Source organism: Artemia franciscana, chromosome 17 (assembly GCF_032884065.1).
Source record: "Artemia franciscana chromosome 17, ASM3288406v1, whole genome shotgun sequence".
NCBI lineage: Eukaryota > Metazoa > Arthropoda > Branchiopoda > Anostraca > Artemiidae > Artemia > Artemia franciscana.
The window spans coordinates 2,654,089-2,667,748 of NC_088879.1; the positions used below are offsets into that span (position 1 = coordinate 2,654,089).

Sequence of the window (13,660 nt, forward strand, 5' to 3'; positions counted from 1 at the left end):
TCAAAAAGTTTATTCTTTTGACGTATCTATTGTTATCAAAATTCCGGGTTTTAGAGTTTTGGTTACTATTGTGCCTTACTTGCAGTTCATTACCATGGACTGTTTGACATAGAGTGAACGTAGAATGGCAATTTTAAAAATCGGCCAAATGTAATGAACCAGTGCGTTCTCATACTGAATAATATGTTTGACAACGCCAACATGACTTATTGTCAAAACACCAGCAAGGGGAAATGAGTAAACTAGGGGTGCAGTCAAGCACAGTGGTTATCCAAAATCTAAACACTTTTCCCGCTATGAATTTTGTGGGGGAGAATACTAGGGAACGACGGCAAAGAATTTATGTTTAAATATTTAAATACCAAGGACGGTGAAAATGGAATCCAATTTTGGCATATTGTTAAGTGGAATCTTACACGATCATGTGAACAGGGCGGTACCTGGAATTTTATTCGGGGGGGGGGGGGTACAAAATATTTTTTAAAACACATCAATTTTTTTTTTTCATTTTTCTTACGATTCAGACAGAAATTTCAGGGGGGTGTGTTCAAACCCTCTTGGATTCGGCCTTGCATATGAGTCTGAATTTCGGAAAAATCGGGAATTCAAATTTAGTGAAATATACCTCCATGTGCAGTTATGTGGTTTTCCATAGAAGCGGGAGCCCAATTGAAAAATAAATGTATATTTAAATCAGCAAAACTAGCCTAAAAGCATAAAACACCGAGCTGCTTCAAAAAATGACACTTTCCTTTACAGGTACGTTAGTTGTCTCTGGGATTGTTAATGTTTGTATTTTTATGGGTGAAAAGCGTTGTCAAAACCATCTAATTAGTTTTGCTTGTCTATTTTAACGGTTTAACGTGGCAACGCTGAAAAACTGTGATACTACCGAACTAACTTCATGATTTTGAAACGACGAAATGATACAAAAAAATCAGTTTCCAGGTATGAATAGACCTAAGGTGGGTAACAGTTTTATGATTCCTCTCACACCCACTACCCCCCATACTCCTTAACATGTGAGGATATTCCCCAGCTTCACACTAAAATGTTGGCTGTGTACACCTCTGACTAGAATTTAACCTTTGGTCGCAGTTTTTCAAAATATCAATATTTCCATTTCCTTTCTCAGAAGCTAAGAGAGACCATTAAATTATGAAAATGGTTAATTAGAAGTTAGAAAGTTTCTGAGATTGACCTAACATTTCCTGGAGTTTCCCAGGCAGTCATCTGGTTAGAATTAATTATTAAGAAGGATTTCAGAGTGAAAGCTTAAAAGTCTACAGGTGATTAATGAATTTCTGGGCCAAAACATTAAGAAAGCTTAAAGCTGAATTAGCTAAAGTGATCCAAAAAGCCTTAGGTTTCCGAGCACGAAATTTAAAGAAGAGTAAAACAAAATGGGAATGGCTTCGGGGTTCTTCCAAATAGAAAAAGAGAGACTGTCCAATACTTCCGTTATAAAAAGTATGCTTTATTTGATGATGATGATGATAAATTTATTTCCCATTTGTAGAACAAAAAAAGATTGTCTTAAATGGAGTATAAAATAATACAAAAAGGAAAAACAAACAAGAAAGCAAGAAAAAACAGCAAATCCAGCCTATATACATAGACCAATAAATCCACATTAACTAAATATATAGAACACATGAGGCAGCACAAACTAAATTGCACCATTTTATGAGGCGTCGTAAGCCAATCGCACTGGACCTTATTTCTGGAGGGACAAATTTGTAGACCTTTTAAAAACTTGAATGATTTTAACTGAGAAGATCACTGAAATCGTTTTGCAAAATGAACATTATTATTTCAAACCTAATTGGTTCTTCTCTGTGACATTCTAAGCCAGTAAAGAGGAGAAGTATTTGAATACCTATACTTTCACAAGTAAACTCTCTCTTTCCCAGAGAAATTAAAATAATCAGTTTTTTCCAAGAAATTTTTATTGAAGGCCTTCAGGACGCTAAGTTCAAATCTAATATCTACAATTTCATCTTATAGAAGAGCCTTATTTTTTAAGGCCCGTTCACAATGATATCTTAATACCGAGATTTTGTCAGTACTAATGATAACCAATCAGATTTTTTATAGCATTTTCCGACTGGCTGAAAACATTTGTGAAAAATTTTGATTGGCTTAATTAGTGCTAGCTAAAACTCGGTATTAGCAGATATTCATTCTGGATGGGACATTACACTATCGCTTTGTTTTGCTGTTACAACGGGTTTGTTTTGAACGTAAGCACCATACCATTTAAGACATGAAGGGACTGGTAACAAACAAAATATTCAGAACACGTATAATAATAATAATTTATTTAAACCCTCAATAATAAAAATTATAAAAATTCTGAAAAGAGGAGTAAAGCGGAGAGAGAAAAAAAGGAAAACAGACAAAAACACACAGATTGGAAAATACAAGAAAAATACGAGGAATGACAAACGAAAAATTAGAACAACCACAATCATAAAAAGAATGAGAATGTGTTTTTTCGATAAAAATCTCGTTGATTGACTGTGCTTAATGCAGGTAAATTTGAAATCAAACTGGACTATTTTTGGCAGCCGGCCAATAAAACATTGATAGTTAAAACAGGCCTGAGATTTTACATGTTGTACAATCAAGAACCAAAATAGTTGCGGCGACCGCATTTCGAAAATATAAGACTTCTAAGTAACTTGAGAAGCAAAAAAGATACAAAAACGGAGTGGACCAATCGATCAAGGACGCTTGTTGAAATATAACAGTATGTAAAACAATATATAAAATAATAAAACGATGCATAAACGTAGTAGCCAACGAGCCGGGCAGGCGACAAGTATCAAAAGAAGACATAGCGCATACTGTTTCATGAGGACTTGATAATTTCTTATCCCTAGCCCCCAAACGAAATTTGAAGTCCTCTTACTCCCTAAAAAACAGCCTTTCTAAAAGTTTCATCCCAATACCCCATCCATGAGACAAAAGTGGGCAGACTTACGCAAACTCTATGTAAAATCTGATATAATTTTAGCCTATTTAATTTAATTAACAAAACATATTGACTCTGATTATATCAGGGGGAAATACTTGCTTCAGGGCTCGAATATCCATTCCATAATATCACGTGAACGTATTGATAAGGGATTTGCTAAGAGTTACCGACATTACCAATTATAAATTGAAGATTTTAGCAATGTCCCATGCAACTTTTTGGATTGTTTAATTCTCAAAGAAGCAAGACAGGACAAGGACATTAGTGGAACGGTTAATTAGGTGCAAGGAAGTCTTTGGGGTATCAGGCTAGCATTTTCTGGAGCCCCTCAAAAGACCATCTGGTTAGAATTAATCATTAAGTGTGAAAACCTGAAGAGTCTATCGAAAATTGATGAGTTTCTAAGGTCATATGTCATTCTACATAATTATATAGAAACTGGGACAGTAAATAGTTGTGGAGAAAAAATTAGAAAAAGATTTGAGAGCCATGGTACCAACACCAAGAGGTCCAATAGAAACTTATTGACGGAATAGACGATGTTTTTAAAGAGGTATTTTTGTCATATTAAGCTGCATCTCTTTTCACATATTAAACAATTTAGAATTTTTTTTTGTACTTATATTTTACTTCAGAGCAGGTGCTTCCCACAAGAGTGGGTGCGGAGTATCGACTTGGGAAGGCTGTTTTTCTTTTAGGAAAAATCACACTGGAAACAAAGGTGGCTCTAGAGCGAAATCTGGGGGGGGGAGCAATATGACATGGGCATCACTAATCGACCAAATTCAAAAATTTATTTTAAAAAAGAGCAAAAACGAAATGAGGGTGCCATATAATCTTGGGGGAGTGCTGGTTCCTCCAGCCCCTTCTGGATCTGCTCCTGTCTAGAAAAGCCTGGACGCTTAGCTTCTCTTCTCGATTTTCAATCCTCTCTACCAAACTAGTAGTTTACAAATTACAAAATTCGTAGGTATTCGAACTTAGTTTTTAAATTCTTGTTTTATTCAGATAATTAAAGCCAGGTATTTCATAGAAATCCATACATTTACCCATGAAATCAGTTTTAGGTCACAAGTTTTTAAAGTTTCACTGCTTTTATGGTATTAAGGGGATAACCCCTTCCCCTCCCACTGATAAATCTCATCTTTTAATAGAATACCAACCAGCACTGGCATAGGTGTTCAAAATCAAAGCCGATTTTTTAGTAAATGCTTTGAGTTTTAAATCTGGAACATCGAAAGGGAATGCGAGGGTATATTCAAATTTAATTGATCATATATCAAAGTAAAACTTATACCCTTGTCTCCAGTCAACTCTGGAGACAGGCGCGGGTCTGAATAATCTTATAATTAATGGATAAACTATTTTTTTTTAGAAGTACGATAGAAAAAAAAGACAATAGTACTTACAAATTATAGCGACCACACCAAAGAAGTGAAATCAGATTAATCCTAATGAAATATACCAAAATAGGATCAAAACACAATACCTTAGTAACAAAATTATGGAATTATGGAAAGCAGGCCACCCAGAGCGCATCATATTAAGCAGACCTAACCAAACCACCTATATATACTAAAAATTTGATTAAAATATACCTGCATAACACTTTATCTTGGTCAGCCAAACCTGATATCCTATGAGTAAACAGAGAAAACTGGTTTCATTGCAGATCAAGAACAAAGTGCGGTCGCTAAAACCCTTAAGTACCACTCAATGCAACACGGATCCAAAGTCAATTTTGGAGACGGTTCTGGTTACTGATTGATGCAAAAACTTAACTTAAAAATGGCAACCCACACTTGTGTTAGGAGAGATACTGAATAAATCCCTTTTTCCCTTAATTCGACCCAGTTTAATATATGATAATCACAAACGCTAAAATACGCCTAAGCTGGTTGCCAATTACCAAACTCAACCTAAAACTGTTATACTTTGCTCTTTTCAACTCAATGTGAACGCCTGCATTCTGCTAAACAAGAGATGGCTTTGAAACTTTCTTTTGTTAACGTGAACAGTCGCTATAATGTTAGCCCAAATTAACGTTTTTAACGTCGTTAGAAATTTGTTTTTTTTTAGACAGGATAAAAACCTAATAATCACAGGGGTGTAATTTGTTATAGGGCTGAATGGGGAAGAGGAACTGTCCCTCCTTTTACTGTCTCCAAAAATCTTGTCAAAACTAAGATGGGCAGAACATTCCATAGAAACAGATCAGTTTTCTATAGTATACTTTGCATTTATGATACTATATGGCTTATTTTTGACTTGGTCATTTTACTTGACTTGGCAAAATCGGCTCTTACTTTGCCTCCCCTCCCTCCCCCAAATATTTTGGCGAAATTACGCCCCTGAATAATAGCTGCAGTTTATAAGACAAAAGTAAAGCAGAGTTTCATTCTTTCTGAGCATTATACACTTTTTTTGGTTTCAAGTAAACGAATTCTTGTTTTGAGAAACACTTTTGCGAATGACTTCTTCTAGATTAAACTATTCTAGATATCCTATTCAATAGCCATGCATCCCCCCCCACCCGAAGGTACCAGATCAAGCACGTAACAAGAATTTTTTTAATGGAAGCGGGGAGGACAATAATTTTTGGTAAATATATGACTGTCCACATTATTGACTCACCAATATAGTGAACATACCACTCGATACCTTTTTTTATGCTGTTTACGAATATAATAATCGCTTCTATCGCAAATTTAAATTTAAGCACTTTTTGACTTAATATAACCTAACCTAACCTTATTATAAATAATTTTGGCACTGAGAAAATGTAGTATTATTTTGTCGGAAAATAATCGATAACTCACACTTTAATTGAAAATTCGTCATTTTTAATAGCTCAAAAAGTGCTTAAATTTGAATTTGCAATAGAAGCGATTATTATATTTGTAAAGAACATAAAAAAAGGCGTCGAGCGGTATGTTCACTTTATTGGTAAGTCAATAATATGAACTGTGATATATTTACCAACGAACCTTTCCTATTCAATATCTAAGCCCCCCCCCCAGAAGGGACCAGGCCAAGTACGTACGAAGGGCTTTTTAAGGGAAGAAGGGAGGACAATGTTTCTTCGTCATTATTAGAGAAGCGTATCCATTTTTTAGCTTTCTAAAATCCCCCTCCAATGAGACTAAAAATGCGTAAAGTGGGCTTACTTACAGGTAACGTTACCTATAGAGTGAAGAGTATTAGTCCATGAGCCCTGTGGGCAGCAGGACAAGTCTGTAATCTATATATTTTTTCAACAAAGAGCGATAAAACTAAAAAAAAAAACTTAAAAAAAAAAAAAAAAAAAATCTCAAACGAAGTTTATTAAATAAACGTAGAATACAGACCTTGCCTCGCTGCCCGCGGGGCTCATGAACTAATACGCTTCGCTCTACAGGTAATGTAACCTGTAAGCAAGCCCACTTTACGCGTGTTTAGTTAGCCCCCTGGAGGAGGAGGGTCAACCAGAAATGGATGCACTTCTAGAATTAGCATTTCTAAGTACTATAGTATAAAACCTAAGCTGCTTCGCGGCATAGTTTCTAGTTTAGAGCATTTGGAACGAAACTATAAATTTACCCGATATAACCCTATATATAAAAAAAACAATTTTTTTGCATGATTTTATAATTTGATATTACTTCCCATTATGAACCAAAATGAGAAATAAGTATAGAAACATACAACCAGACAAAATTGTCGAAGTTTCCTAGCAGCCAAGGGCTATTTAGCCATATTTGTGAGGGGGGCTGGGACATAATCGCCGTGATAGCAGCCATTACATTTTAAAATAGAACGTCATAATAATCCTTAGAATAAAATATTAACCTTTATTTTTATGTATATCCATCCTAGTGACGTCAGTAAATTCACATTCCGTTTTATATTGATCCACCCTATCTACTGTCTCGCTCACAAGTTATTACGAGACTAAATCAAATCAGTAATTCTCTTGGCAGGAGCACTGCTTGGTGAAGAGACAGAGGAACGGTGAGACATACGGAACACCTGCCTGATTCAATGTTTTCCGGGGTAGAGGTAAGATATACCCTTTGGATTAACTATGCTGCTGAAAATGATAACAAGGAAAAGGTAAACAAGGGGTGATTTTAAGAGCCACGTTTAATCGAATCTTCCGTTTTCTTTTGACTAGTTAATCTATGCAGCCTCGATGACTGTCTTAAAAATAGATAAGCATGCATAATATTCTCAAAAGGTGTTTTAAGGTCATTAGCTTTAGGTATGATGAGTTAGGTAAACCGCAAAAATTAATAGGAGGTATTTTCTGAAGAACTACTACTACTATTAAAAACTCGCCGCAGCACCAAGCTGCCGTAGGCCGAAATAGCTACGCACGCTCCTCCTCTAAGCCCATCTATTCAAGCCACCCTATTTACACCCTCCCAGAAAATTTCTATTTCCGTTAAATCTTTCTTTATGATATCTTCTTACCCCAACGATGGACGACCTTGGCCGAAATGACCCTTGACGTTTCGCCGAAAAGGAATATTTTCAGCCATCCTTTATCCGCAGAATGTGGTCAAGCCATTTCAACCTTTATCTCATTATAGTCCTAGAAAGCGGGATTGAACTAAACTTTTTGTTCAGCCTACTAATTGAAATACGGTCAGTCAGTCGGGTACCCAGGACAATCTGTAAGCAATTTCTCTGGAAAACATCAAGCAAATCTTCATCCACTTTTTCAAGTACCCATGCTTCATAACCATATTTGACCACTGTCATCACTGTAGCTTCCAATATTCTAATCTTAGTTTGCAGTCTTATCTTCCTATCCTTCCAAACTTTTTTCAACTATGAAAAAACACCCTGAGCCTTGGCTATTCTATTTTTAATATTTTCACTGCTCCCACTGTCTTTACTAATAATCAAATAAAAAAAAAACACGCTTTTTTATAACTTAAAGTAAGAAGCGACATTAAAGCTTAAAAAGAACAGAAATTATTTTGAATATGAAAGGGGTCGTCCCCTCCTCAACGTCCTGTCCTTTACGCTAAAGATTTTTATTGTCTTCAAAATTAGAGTTGTGACAAAGCGTCAAACTTTAGCATAAAGAGCGAGACCTTGAGGAGGAGACAGCTCCTTTCATATAGGGAATAATTTTTGTTCGTTTTAAGTTTAAATGTCGAACTTTACTTTCAGTTAAAAAAACTTGTATTTTTTATTTAACTTCCTGAACGTTTTTCAACTAATCCAGGTTCGAACTACACTCACCGTACATGAAAAATTAAAACGAGATTTGCATATTAATTTTGACAGATTTATTCCGTATTGGAAGATATGGAATAAAAGAGAAAAGATTTCTCTTTTCGTTATAGATATATATATGTTTTTAACTACGTAAAACTTGCGAATATACAACATTTTTCGATGTCCCATTGTCTGTGCATATAAATAGATTGTCAGGTTTACCGACTCTTGAACATGCAACATATAATTGTCCATGGGAAAAACAATCCGTATTCAGATCTATTCCTCATTATTCTAATGATTGCCCTTGAGCTTTGTTGATGGTGATTGCTAATCGAACATTCCCTGTGTCCCGGTCGTCATTTATATTCCAGTATCCTGGTCGTCATTTGTGTCCCAGTGTCCCAGTCTGTAATTTCTCTTTGAGCGTCCCGTTCGTCATTTATATTCCCTGTGTCCCGGTCGTCATTTGTGTCCCGGTCTGTAATTTATCTTTGAGTGTCCCGGTCGTCATTTATATCTCCCGGTCGTTATTTGTGTCCCAGTGTCCCAGTCTGTAATTTCTCTTTGAGTGTCCCGGTCGTCATTTATATTCCCTGTGTCCCGGCTTTTAGTTTTCCTTTTCTCCTTTATTTTTCAGTTTTTTTCCTCTTTTTAGTTTTTTTTCTTTTTCAGTTTTTAGTTTTTTATTAGTTTTAAGTTTTTTTTCTTTTTTCTTCTTTTGTATTAATGCCAAAGCCAAGGTTCAAACTTGGAGCCTCTCGGACCTAGAACCTGAAACACAACGCTTTACAAACTCAGCTACTTCGGCTTGAATACATTCATTTTGAGCAGCTTCCTCGGGTGTTGCCATTGTAGGCTCTTCAGTCATTTTACAATTAGAAATTTCTCTTTCAACGATCTTCTTACAATTAAAAATTTGTCTTTGAACGATATTCTTAAATACCTCTGTCCTGGTCGTCATTTATATTCCCTGTGTCCCGGTCGTCATTTGTGTCCCGGTATCCCAGTCTGTAATTTCTCTTTGAGTGTCCCGGTCGTCATTTATATTCCCTCTGTCCCGGTCGTCATTTGTGTCACGGTCTGTAATTTCTCTTTGAGTGTTTTTTCTTTTTAGTTTTTTTTTTAGTTTTTTACCTTTTTTCTTTTTTCAGTTTTCTTTTTCTTCTTTATTTTTCAGCGTCACTATGAAATACATATCGCCGAAACTTTGTTTTTTTTAACTAAAATCTGGTAGGCATTGATGACCTTATCCAAGTCAAAATCCCAAACCCAATCATCATTGCTATCATTTTCAGTTTTGATATGTTTTGACTCTCGCTGTCCAGGTGGATTTTCATCTAACTGCGCGGTTTTGCGTTCTTTAGCCGCAAGCCTGTTTTCTTGCTGTTCTTGTGATTCCTCGACACGCTTTCTTTTCTTACTTTCTCTATCAGCCGCAAGTTTTTTGGCATAGACTCTTTGAGCAGCTTCCTCGGCTGTTGCCATTGTAGGTTCTTCAGTCATTTTACAATTAAACATTTTCCGTCCACGATCTTCTTACAATTAAAAATTTGTCTTTGAACGATTTTCTTAAATACTTTTAATGACGTCATCGTCATAACAAACATGACGACAACTAACTTCATGACGACATGATGACATGACGTCATTCGACAGACCCACAGACAAACAACTTATTTTTATATATATAGATTGGAAGATTCGTCTCCTCCTCAATACCTTGCTCTTTCCGCTAAGGCTGTTAGCACCTTTAGAAAGTAGACCCCGTGTTTCAGTAGCCGCACTTAAAAAATTAGGTCAAACAGTCAAACTTTAGCGTAAAGAGAGAGGTATTGAGGGGGGTGTGGCAACCCTTCATATATGGAATAATTTTGATTCACTTTAAGTTTTAATGTTGCTCTTTACTTTCAATTAAAAATTATTAAAAAAATATATATATTAGTAAATACGGTAGGGAGCTGTGAAGATTCTTCTTATTTGATTTTTGATCGCTTTTCAAATAATGCCAATAAGCCTGGCTCACCCTCCATGAAAGATACCCCACTCCTAACAAAAAACTCCCCCGTGGAAATTTCATCCAATGTAAAGTACAACCCCGTCATATCTCCTCTAGGCTGTTCCATCATCACCGAAAATCCTCCCACCCCGTAAAATTGCTTGCGAACAATTCAGCCTGAAAATTTCTCCTTAGCATTCTTTCATTTGAGTAAGGCTTTAATCTCTAGTCATTTCCTCCATCACTCAAGAAATGTCCCCTTCTGTGGAAATTATTTCCTGGAAAACAAAACACGCGGAAAATATCCCCGGAATGTCTTCCCGTGTAAAATTTGGCAAAGAGAATGTAAGACATTTAATATAATTTTGCATAGTAATTGTGTCAAATTCCCCAAGCGTAACATTTCCCTTGGAAAATTCGTCCGCAAGAAATCCCCCAAGGAAGATTCTCCCCATGAGAATCCAACCCAAGCACCCCGCCCCCCCCCCCCCACGAAAATGTCTGTATACTTCCCAATAACAAATAAAGAGCTTCTTCTAAAATAGAAGCTTCTATAAAATACAGCTTTTTCTTAAAATAGAGAGCTTATGTTCTAGGGGGGAAGCTGATTCTGTGATGAAGGGCGAAGGGACTGAATTATATTAGCAGTTCACAAAACCTTGCATTGTCAGCAAGGCAACAAGTTCTACCATACCTATGAAATCCTTATCAATAACAAATCACCAAAAATAACAAATTATCAATGAACTTCAGTATTTATCCTGGGTTAGAGCTAGATCTTTCCAAGTCATTAAGGATAATCTTGTTTGACTTTTATTCTGTCATTCCAGCTATTTATTTCCAGCTTTTTCAACCATCTACCTTTTATCAACTACTTTTTAGCCATCTAACTTTTTTCCACTGCTTTTTCAACCATCTGCTTTTTCAGCCATATTTAGTGTAGATTTGAAGCTATAGGGGACATCTTCCCCCTGCCCCCCTTCCGTACGCAAATGACTATATAACAAATACTAACAAATATTAACAATGGGCAAATTTCATAGCTTACAGGCATCTCCCCATGGACTGTGGGGGGTTCATTTTACACCTAAAGGTATAGCTATTTGATATTTCAACTATAGTGAACAAAATGGCTATCTAAAAATTTTGATCAGATACCTTTGGGGGAAAATGGGCACGGGAGAAGCCCAGTTGCCCTCCAATATTTTTGGTCAATGAAAAAACACACTAAAACTTTTAATTTCTGTTCGAATGCACCCTCTCCTGATCTTTTAGGGCCATTATTTCAGTGCGATCAACCTGGAAAGAACAAAAAAGCAAATAAACACGCATCCGTGATCTATCTTCTGACAAAAATAGCAAATTTCTACATTTTTGTCTATGGATGCTTAAAACTTATACTGTAGATTTCTCTGGTACACTGAATATGATGGCGTGACATTTATTAAGATTCTATGAATTTTAGGAGCTGCTTCCCCCAATTTCAAAAATGAGGCAAATATTCTGAGGCTCGTAAACTTTGATAGATAACACTAAGCTTCACGAATCTTATATATTTGAAATCAGCATAATAAAATTATTCTTTCGATGTATCTACTAATACTAAAATTCTGTTTTTTAGAGTTTCAGTTACTGTTGAGGCGAGTCGCTCTTACTTACAGCTCGTTACCACGAACTGTTTGATACTACTAAGATAAGTGAATTTGTCCGCCTGATCAATTTTTTTGTTACCCTACACCACCTTTTCATCTTTTTTTATTCCTAGCCTTAGTGACTTAGTCTTCTTAGCATCAATTTTGAAACCTTTTCTAGCACCCAGAACTCGCAATACCTTTAAAAATTCATTCATTTTGCTTACACTGTCACCTAAGAAGCTTAAATCATCAGCATAGTCTAAGTCCGGGGAAGTTTTTCTCCCCATTTGATTCTGTATTCTCCCGATGTCTTTCCTGTGCTTCTTAAGACAAAATGTTAGAAATTCCTAGTTTATACAAACAAGTAGACAAAACTCCTAGTTGTCGATCTCCCTTTCGAAAAGGGAGCTCCCTTTAATCACAAATAATGGATTCTGAAAATCGCAATAAGTATTCAGTTTCATGCGAAAATCAATTGAAAACCCTATGGAACTAATACTTTCACTCTTTCCACCACTCTTATAAAAGTTTAATCATTTTTTTCTGATTTTTTTCTTACCATTTATCCCAAATAAAATTTATAATTTCCACCTCTAACTCCATGTTTCAAAAATTCAATACCTGAAGTCATATTATTTCTCAATAGCTTTTTACCGTTTCAATTTTTATTATATAATGCATTCGAACAGGCTAAATGGAAATTAGAAGTTCTAGTGTTCTTTTCAAGAGTTGAAAGAGATTGGAGGAGAGCAATGCCCCCACGCTCTTTTTAGTTACCTAACCCCCCTAACTCATGAAGACATCTGATGAATATTTTGAAGCAGACACTTTGTTCAAAACAGTCAAAGCGTCCAATAGCTATGCTCCCAGAAATGAAAAGACCCGAATGAAAAGAAAAAATCTTTGGTTGAAATCCAAACTTGTCACACTTGAAACGTCAAACGAATGGCAAACTTGTATGCTTTTGGGATTGTTTAGGTTGGTGACATGAATACATTATTTTAAAAATATTTATTATATATATTTGTATCTCCTTTGTTTTTTCCTGGCCCTAGAGCCTTACGGGGGAGACTAAGTTGAAGTGTTTAATATAAATTTATTGATAAATAGATAAACTGTGAACTCTGAGGGGCACCAAATATCATTCTTGTCACGGGTTCTGAAAGGTCTAGATCCCTCCTTGGGTAGTTAGACTGACCTGAATAGTTTGCAAGGTGTTTTCTCTTGGGGATTCAAAGGTCAATTGCTCAGCTCTTTTTAAGCATAGCTTGTTCGATCTAACACTAAGCTCCGCAGCAAAGCAAAAATTAAACTATGTTTTTTCTTCCATTTGAAATAGTTTCATCGTTTTTATCTGTCATCGGACAAAGTTTCATTGTTTTTCTGGCATTTACCAGAAGGTTATTAGTGTCGTTTTTGCACACCTTAGGGTACCTCTTCGGATGACGAGCTTGCTGAAAAAGTGCTTTCAGAAATCTTTTACCTAGGTTTCAAGCAGTGCTTTTGCTAAGAATTTAATCCAAAGCTGAGGCTCATACTTTTCTTGAGGATTTTTCGACTAGACTTTAGACTGACTTGTCTTAATTATATGTTTGGGCTGGGCATTTACAGGCCAAAGTCAAATGGCCCAGAGACGGAAAGCGGATGGATAGGGTAAAATCCTGGGACCAAGCCTAAAAAGGGTCCAGCAAACGTTCCATTTTTTCTTTTTGTACTGAATGTCTCCTGGGTCATGGAGAAGCCTGTACCCTTGAATAATAGTAAACAAACTCATTTGGTCTGATATTTTAAATTCTTACTCTTCAAACAAGCGAATCCTTCAAAACCAACGAGCAACTA

The 13,660-nt window shown here is 36.0% G+C and overlaps 1 protein-coding gene across 1 annotated transcript in view; it reads right to left on the reverse strand.

Moving 5' to 3' along the window:
* The window catches only part of LOC136037684 (uncharacterized), a 79,747-nt gene extending 72,823 nt beyond the window's left edge, over positions 1-6,924 (reverse strand). Inside the window, exon 1 of the mRNA XM_065720435.1 lies at positions 6,809-6,924. Coding sequence (XP_065576507.1) covers positions 6,809-6,830 — 22 coding nt within the window. The 5' untranslated portion in view covers positions 6,831-6,924. The remainder of the gene's footprint in view (positions 1-6,808) is intronic.
* Between the last annotated feature and the right edge of the window lie 6,736 nt (positions 6,925-13,660).